Consider the following 9,429-nt stretch of genomic DNA (forward strand, 5'->3'; position numbering starts at 1 on the left):
TACGTAGTTCTGCGTCACCTATATATGCGGTCGTGTCTTGTACACAACCCCTCTGATTTTTTCGTAGCATAGCTTCCACGCGGCTTACAGACGGGGACGACACATTTAAAGCGATCTGATTACTTTCTTCTAGCAAAGAAGCCTCTGCGGTATCCTTAAGACGAATTTTTTCCCACAGATTCATAATTTGCTCGATAGCCACCTGTTTATTTTCATCAGTGAGAAAGTCTGAGCCGGCATAATTGATCCGCGGATCGAAATATACAGCAGCAAGGAAACATCTATTTTCGAATATAAAAGCTTGACGCTTTTCCATCGATGTAACTAGTGCAACCGCGATGTAGTTATCGGATAACTCCTTAACAAGAAGCGAACATTCTAACCAAATGAGATATAGATCTCCCATTGTAACTGATTCATTTTGTAATCGAAGTGTTGCAGAGTAGACCGGATTGAATGCGTCGACAAATGTCTCTATAAAGATCCAATCTTCAGAAGTTATTATCAGGTCACTGTTTTCGTCCACCAGCTCGGTGATGAAAACTTTATGAGTCATCAAATGAACCAGCATTGAATGAGCAGAATTCCACCTGGTTTCACAATCCAGTTTGGGTACGGGAACCTGACCTCGTTCGAACAATTTTCGGTAACTGCAAAAGAAATAAGGTAATGGGCACTTTTAGGCCAAGGGTTCCAATATTATATGAAGTATTGGGTATGGCCATAGTATATGGATTCTTTACCATTGCTTTTTTATATTAAATCTACAAATAATGCCCTCTTTATACATGAAATTTCGGGAAATTGAGAACCCTTCAGCTCATTTGCAAAAAAATAGCGGAACAAACGGCTTGCTTTTTATTCACTTACCGCTTGGTGCGTAACTGTTTAACCAATGCTCTAACTTTAACCAATTTTTCTTTTAGTTTCAGGGTTTTAACTGTATCGTATACGCACAATTGAAGTGTATGTGCGGCACATCTTATGCTATCGACAATAGCGATAGAAATTACATTCAGCGCATTTTCCTCTTCTGAAGCTCCTTCATGGTTGTCAATTTCTAATTGATCTATCCCATCGGTAAAACTGACTTCCTCATCGTTAAAATTTATATCGTAGTCAATTGGTATTTCGGAATTTCGCTGTACATCGTGCAAAAGTCGTGTTGCCTTCAAGAAATTGGCACCATTATCTGTGGTGATCGCGTAGATTTGACTAATGTCAACGTCGAAATTAGCTAGTACACGTATTATCTCTCCTTTTATTACTTCAGCAGTGTGCGCTACGTTAAGGTCATAGACAGCCAGTGTTCTTAGCACAAATTTTCCTCCTCGCAGAAACTGGATACATACGGCCAAAACACTCCGTCCTTTTCTTGTTGCAGCATCCAGTTTAACAGAAATAAACTGTCCTCTGAGCTCATCAACAATTCTTTTTCTGAAGGCTTCTACTGTTAAAGAGACATCATCAACAATATTGAAGCGATTAATTTTAACGTTTAAGGCTGAACCCAAAATATTTATCAATTCTGCCATGCCAGGCTGTTCCAAGACACGAAACGGAAGTCCTCCTGCAGTTACCATCTTGACACAACACTGTGTGAGGAAGTTTCGATCTATTGTAACTGGTACAGCAGGAATTATTCGCATCTCAGGTGCTTCGGTTTGGGAGGAGGTTACTGCTAGTAGTTCCGCGTACTCTCGCTGGTGCAAACTTTGCAAATGTCGTTTTAAATTGCTCAATTTGTCGACTTTCAACTGATTTCCACAAAATTTGCACTTGGAATTCCCTTCTTCTTGCAAAAAAGCGTTTTTAATTGCTTCTGTTGCTTCTTTCGATAAAGACGAAACTCGTCCGGATCCAGATTTCGATGTACTAGCCATTCTTACACTCGCGAAATATTACAACTCGAAAACGTGTGTTTGTCCAATAACAGGAAAAACGTTTGTTTGACAGGTTGATAAAATGCGTTAACACTGTTCACAAGTTCACTGAGAATAACCTGCATGTCCCATGCGCGTTATAAGCTATCCTACTTTCATCATTTTTACTTTCATGCCCATATTATTCGCTAAACGAAATGTAGGTACAGAATGTTTTCGATGTAGATAAGTGCGCAGCACAGATAGCACGACAGAAAGAAAAAAAATCAGAGTGTGAGTGGGGTGCTCGGCCGTCGGTTCTTCGCTCGGTGCCGCACCGTGCCCACTCAGCACATATAAAACCGAACCTAACAAAAAAAATTGGCACTGATGTGCGGAGTCATATTTGTTCGTACGAGAGTCGGCGAAGTGCACTGAAACCGGGTACGTGTGACGTATCAACGAAGGAGAATGTTTTAGAACGGCGTGCGGAGCGGCGCGTGCTTTCACATGTCTGGTAGTAGCCCCCCCTCTTGAAGTGTGGAAGGATCCTAATTCACCGTAGAAAATATTTTTGCCTCCAAAAACCTCCACATGCCGAATTTGGTTCTATTTGCTTGATAAGTTCTCGAGTTATGGGGAAATTTGTATTTCATTTGTATTGGAGCCCCCCTCCTAATGTGGGAAGAGGTCCTAATTCATCACAGAAAAAATTCTTGCCTCCAAAAACACCTACACGCCAAATTTGGTTCCATTTGCTGGATTAGTTCTCGAGTTATGAGGAAATTTGTATTTCGTTTGTATAGGACCCCCCCTCCTAAAGTGGGGAGGGGTCCCAATTCATCATTGAAAAAAAAATTGTCTCCAAAAACACATATGCCAAATTTGGTTCATTTCGCTTGATTAGTTCTCGAGTTATGAGGAAATTTGCATTTCATTTGTACAGGAGCCCCTCCTCTTAAAGTGGGGAGGGGTCCTAATTCACCATAGAAAATTTTCTTGCTCTCGAAAACCTTCACATGCCAAATTTGGTTGCATTTGCTTGATTAGTTCTCGAGTTATGAGGAAATTTGTATGGAAGCCCCCTCTCTTAAAGGGGAGAGGAGTTATAATTCCTCTTATAAAGAGGGGAGGGGTCTCAATTCACCATAGAATAAATTCTTGTCACCAAAAAAAACACCCACATGCCAAATGTTGTTCTATTTGCTTGATTAGTTCTCGAGTTAGGAGGAAATTTGTATTTAATTTGTACAGGAGCCCCCCCTCTTAGAGTGGGGAGGGGTCCTAATTCACCGTAGAAAATTTTCCTGCAATCGAAAACCTTCACATGCCAAATTTGGTTCCATTTGCTTGATTAGTTCTCGAGTTATGAGAAAATTTGTATGGAAGCCCCCCCTCTTAAAGGGGAGAGGAGTTACAATTCCCCTTATAAAGAGGGAGGGGTCTCAATTTACCATAGAATAAATTCTTGTCACCGAAAACACCCACATGCCAAATTTGGTTCTATTTGCTTGATTAGTTCTCGAGTTATGAGGAAATTTGTATTTCATTTGTATAGGAGCTCCCCCTCCTAAAGTGGGGAGAGGTTCTTATTCATCCTAGAAAAAATTCTTGCCTCCAAAAACACCTACATGCCAAATTTGGTTCCATTTGCTGGATTAGCTCTCGAGTTATAAGGAAATTTGTATTTCGTTTGTATAGGAGCCCCCCCCCACTTAAAGTGGGGAGGGGTCCCAATTCATCATAGAAAAAAATTTTGTCTCCAAAAACACACACATGCCAAATTTGGTTCCATTTGCTTGATTAGTTCTCGAGTTATGAGGAAATTGGTATTTCATTTGTACAGGAGCCCTTCCTCTTAAAGTGAGGAGGGGTCCTAATTCAACATAGAAAATTTTCTTGCCCTCGAAAACTTTCACATGCCAAATTTGGTTCCATTTGCTTATTAGTTCTCGAGTTATGAGGAAATTTGTATGGAAACCCCCCCTTTAAAAGGGGAGAGGAGTTATAATTCCCCTTATAAAGAGGGGAGGGGTCTCAAATTACCATAGAATAAATTCTTGTCACCGAAAACACCCACATGCCAAATTTGGTTCTATTTGCTTGATTAGTTCTCGAGTTATGAGGAAATTTGAATTTCATTTGTATAGGAGCCCCCCCCCTCCTAAAGTGGGTAGAGGTCCCAATTCATCATAGAAAAAAATTTTGTCTCCAAAAACACCCACGTGCCAAATTTGGTTCCATTCGCTTGATTAGTTCTCGAGTTATGAGGAAATTTGTATTTCGTTTGTATAGGAGCCCCTCCCCCCTCTCAAAGTTGGGAGGGGTCCTAATTCACCATAGAAAATATTCTTGCCTTCGAAAACTTTCGCATGCCAAATTTGGTTTCATTTGCTTGATTAGCTCTCGAGTTATGAGGAAATTTGTATTTCATTTGTATAGGAGCCCCCCCTCCTAAAGTGAGGAGAGGTCCCAGTTCATCATAGAAATAATTTTTGTCTCCAAAAACACCCACGTGTAGAATTTGGTTCCATTTGCTTGATTAGTTCTCGAGTTATGAGGAAATTTGTATTTCGTTTGTATGTGAGCCCCCCCCCCCTCTTAAAGTGGGGAGGGGTCCCAATTCATCATAAAAAAAATTTTGTCTCCAAAAACACCCACGTGCCAAATTTTGTTCCATTTGCTTGATTAGTTCTCGAGTTATGAGGAAATTTGTATTTCGTTTGTATAGGAGCCCCCCCCTCTTAAAGCTGGGAGGGGTCCTTATTCACCATAGAAAATATTCTTGCCCTCGAAAACTTTCACATGCCAAATTTTGTTCCATTTGCTTGATTAGTTCTTCAGTTATGAGGAAAATTGTGTTTCTTTGGTACAGGAACCCCCCCTCTTAAAGTGGGAAGGGGTCCTAATTTACTATAGAAAATATTCTTGCCTTCGAAAACCTTCACATGCCAAATTTGGTTCCATTTGCTTGATTAGTTCTCGAGCTATGAGGAAATTTGTATGGAAGCCCCCCCTTTTAAAGAGGAGAGGAGTTATAATTCCCCTTATAAAGAGGGGAGGGGTCTCAATTTACCATAGAACAAATTCTTGTCACCGAAAACACCCACTTGCCAAATTTTGTTCTATTTGCTTGATTAGTTGTCGAGTTATGCAGAAATTTGTGTTTCATTTGTATGGGAGCCCCCGCTCTTAGTGGGGGGAGGGGTTTCTAACCATCACTAAAACCTTTCCTGGCCCCAAAAAACCTCTACATGCATATTTTCATGCCGATTGGTTCAGTAGTTTTTGATTCTATAAGGAACATACGGACAGACAGACAGACAGACAGACAGACAGACAGACAGACAGAAATCCTTCTTTATAGGTATAGATTGCATTAGTATTGGTAATACATGTCAAATAGCGGAGCTTGCAAACATAAGCAGCTGACCCGCAGCCAACCGCACTGACTACAAACAGTATAATCAATATTAGAGTGACTATATACAGAGTGGCGCCAAGTCATCCCAAATGTATGCAATGCGGTTTTTCCAAGGTTTTTCTTTCTCTTTCCTGCATACGCGTTGGATAGGTCGTCTGCTCGATTGGAATGACACTGACAGATAATTATCATTCCAATTTTGACATTGTCGCCACTCTGTATATAGTCACTCTAATCAATATATATAGAATGCCAGTGTCACTGGTGTTTCATGGATATTTTGGTGGCAAACATGTTGCTGGTTCGTGTTTTGGATACGGGAACTACATTGTCAAATTGTCCAATACAAAATTTTCCTGCCGACGAAATACCCCAAAACGACCAAATCGGGTGATTTATCCTACGTGATTAACGGAAAAGCAGAAGGATTTTTTATTGGGTTGCCTTTTTAGTTTGACAATCAGATTCCCGTTTCGAATCGATCACTCACACATAAGCGCATACAGTGTAAATACGTAATTTTCAATTGTGTGATGTTTATCACGCGCACTGCAGCGACACTGGCATTCTATATATATTGATTCTACTCTACAAACATCCCGAAAAAGGGTTTGTTTTCTTTATCAAGGCATTCCGATTCAATCAAAATTAACAGCAGCAACTGAATAATGCGTAGAATCACTAGGATGTTTAATTAATCCGCTTGCATCGAATTGCGCTTTTGATTCCTGCTTTTGCGTTTTGTTTGTTTACTTCACTCTAAGCTCATTGATGCGGCGAAAGTTGAAAGCTCTTTAAAAGCTCATTGATGTGACGAAAGTTTGATACTGTGTTGCTGCTTTTTCGGAAATCGCTAGTTCAACGAAATATGAGCGCAACCAAATATCCATTAACTAATTATACATTGGTCGCTTTTATGAACACGTAATGATCGATATGATCAGTAAAATTTATTTTCCATTAGCAATTATGTTTTGCTGAGCGTTTATTGATACATAGCCAGCGGGGTGCTATCTTAACGAACGGTGTTTGACAGTCGACTTAACGAAGGGCGCTATTTGCAGGAAATAGCGCCCGTCTGACAGTTAAATTTGCTGCCAACCTTGTTGAGATGTGCTGAGGATGTTGGCAACAAAAACATGGCACCCATCGCAAGCCCCTGTACATAGCAGATCGATAAATTGAATTACAAGTTTTAGTAAATTATAACAGCGCTGGGAGCACTGATTACGTGGCGAAAGCGTGCTCTGCCAATACAGATACATTTTTAAGGCGCAAAACAATACATGCTTCGAATGGTAGCCATTTATCCAGCCATCTTTGAGCCACTTTCGGTTTCCCCTTAAGCATTTTGAAGCACAAAAAAGGCAGCCGGTATTGAGTTTATTAATTTTTTTTAAGAAACATTTACTCACTTATATGAAATAAATTCGCTTTGAACTAAATTTTGAACAGAAATAGCACAAAACTTCATAAACATTGGTTTCTCCTAACAAGGATAACGGAATATAGTAGAATCAACGGAAATTTGACGATTTATCAGTGCTTGATGTTGATCTACAAATACAAGTAGTTGCAGCTAAAACCTGTTCGATCTTGTAGAAGACACTTTGAACAATCATTCTGTATATATTTTAGTTTGGAAGTCTGTGGAGCATTTTTTAAATCAGTTATCAAAATTAGAGTTCTGTTTTTTTTAAGATCAATATCTATGTAGTTTCTATCGGGCGATTTTTTAGGAGTGAGGTCAAAATGAATTCCTTCTATAACCAAAATTTATTCTACTAACCTTGATTGTTATTTTCCATTTTAAAGATTTTGATTACACGAACTATTAAACTTTTACGGGCGTGATGATGAAAGCAAAATTTGTAAGTAAAATCAATTCTGCAAAATTTGTAAGTAAAATCAATTCCATGACAGTTTGAAATAGTAGTTGTAGCGCTTTCCCTAGTATTAGTTTACTTGTTTATGTAGCAGAAGGCATCTATAAAGAATTCTAAATACTTAGTATACCCGATTAAACAAAAGTGAAAAACGATTTTTGTCTATGGCTCAACGCACTGTGGGCCGCACCGATTACCTCGAAGCGTTGCATACTGCCCGAAGGTCGCGATTTAACCGTCACTGAACTATGTCATTTCGTTGCCAAGGCCCATAAAGTGAATTTTTACAAGTATTTTCGAAACCCATTCTTTTTCAGAAGGTCTTGCCGTATTGAAGCTATTTTAATTTATTGCCACAATTTAGATACATTTTATGCAATATGGCCACGGTTAACCATTATTTCTTTTCGTACCGCGTAGAACCAACCGCCGATCTTTGTGTTATCTAAGCAGTCTTTAAAAGCTTGACATCCTTCCATGCTGTTAAGTACTCCAAAAACCGCCAAATCTGCAAGGTTTGGTTTTTTCCCACCTAAAAAGGGAGTCTTCTTCTTCTCAATTGCCTCAATCCATTTGTCACAGGCGTCATATATGTGCGATCGAACATCGTCAGTAAGCTGGTGGCGTTGCTTGAGTCGTTTGCTGATAGCCCACATAGCAAAAGCGCCAACATACACCATCATATTTCGTTCCCACCTAGGGAAGTGCACATCCCATTCTCCAACATCCGAGAACCATTCAAAAGTTTCCAGTGCTTCATCTTTACTCCGATAAACATTAGGAGAAATCAAATGAACTAGATGATCATCAGCCCAAGAGCGCCATTTGCGTTCTTCACTAAAAATAAAATTATTTTACATAAGTCAATCGCCTTGTGTTGTGAATAAACGTCTCAGGTAAAACGTACTCTTGTGGACCATGTGGTTGATGTATTTTAGCATCCTGTAGCATCAAAAAATATTTATTCATAATATCATTTGTTTTTCTTCCAGCGTCATTTACGTAGCTAATTGAAGGATAGTATTTCACCAGTTCGTCAATATCTCGATTTGTATCCTTTAAATAACTGGATAATACCGACACTATCATGCTGGAATCTGTCAGCTGCAGATATTTTCCAGTTCGCGCTTTGACAAGCATAGTGGGAACCTTTTTAGTTTCGGACCATTTAATTCCTTGTCTTAATACTGCGTCAACTTCTACCACTGAGTAGCTTAAACCACAATAATCCAGAAAGGCACGAACCTTCAAAATAATTTCTCTAAAATCTAAAAGCTGTTAATCAATACAGAAAACCGACCTACCTTACAACAGAACGGGCAAGTTTGGAACTGGAATAGTACCAATTCTAATCCGCTGTTATCTTTTGGATTGTAGATCCTTCTTGTAATTTTTACTTCCGGGAAGGAATCCAAATATTTTGGACCGGTCTTTTCATCGATCATATGGTCCGTAGGCTTTCCCACGAAGTAATTATAACTAGACCAGCCAGTTCCAATCAAAGCACCAAAAACAATCCCTTTCATCGCAAGACGAAAAGTGCCACTTGATTGGTTTACAGAGGAGGATGCGAAACGAAATGGTATGCTCTGAGATGTAGACCGAAATAGCCTTTGGCCAACCCAGGATAAACGGTATGCTGCCATTATGTGAAATATGCTCTAGCCTCACGTCTAAGCGGTTTTAACCAATTAAAACTTCATTAAAATTTTACGGATCAAAGAATTATCACAAATCGACAAAACCAAAACAAATCCGCCACAGCCGGACACCCAGGATCATTACGAAACGTTTCAATTTTCAATGGGTATCGTTAGAGAGCCTTAGAGAGTCGCCGTCTGAAACAAATAAACTAGCAACAATGCAGCTGCGTCTGTCAGTGTTGCTGCACGCACAGATTATTCTGTGATCAACAGACATTTGGAATAAATAACTTTTATAAAATCTGGATATGTAATTCTTTTTCATGATAATTTTACTACAGTTAATCTCCTGTTCGATTGGACTTACTTTTGACCAGGGGTGTGAAACGAACGTCAAATGTAGAAATACTCACAGTAAGAGATACGCGGAAACTAAAGCCAACGATTTCTAGATAGAATTAACAAAAGGGCGAATGTCGCAAATGTAAACAAACCGGGTGAGTTACTTTTTGCTGGACCAGCATAGGGAAATCAACCCTCACTCGGTTTGTTTACGCTTGCGACATTCGCCCTTTTGTTAATTCTATCTTCATTTGGTATCAGTGTACAGAAAC

The 9,429-nt window shown here is 39.4% G+C and overlaps 1 protein-coding gene across 1 annotated transcript; it reads right to left on the reverse strand.

The window, feature by feature from the left end:
• Nucleotides 1-7,483: 7,483 nt before the first annotated feature.
• On the reverse strand, nucleotides 7,484-8,957 carry LOC128736988 (prostaglandin E synthase 2). The gene is made up of 3 exons (XM_053831512.1): nucleotides 8,477-8,957; nucleotides 8,080-8,417; nucleotides 7,484-8,009 (listed from the first exon to the last, which is right to left on the reverse strand). The coding sequence occupies exons 1-3, from the start codon at nucleotides 8,816-8,818 to the stop codon at nucleotides 7,544-7,546; spliced, it is 1,146 nt and encodes a 381-aa protein (XP_053687487.1). The 5' UTR covers nucleotides 8,819-8,957; the 3' UTR covers nucleotides 7,484-7,543.
• Between the last annotated feature and the right edge of the window lie 472 nt (nucleotides 8,958-9,429).

Source organism: Sabethes cyaneus, chromosome 2 (assembly GCF_943734655.1).
Source record: "Sabethes cyaneus chromosome 2, idSabCyanKW18_F2, whole genome shotgun sequence".
NCBI lineage: Eukaryota > Metazoa > Arthropoda > Insecta > Diptera > Culicidae > Sabethes > Sabethes cyaneus.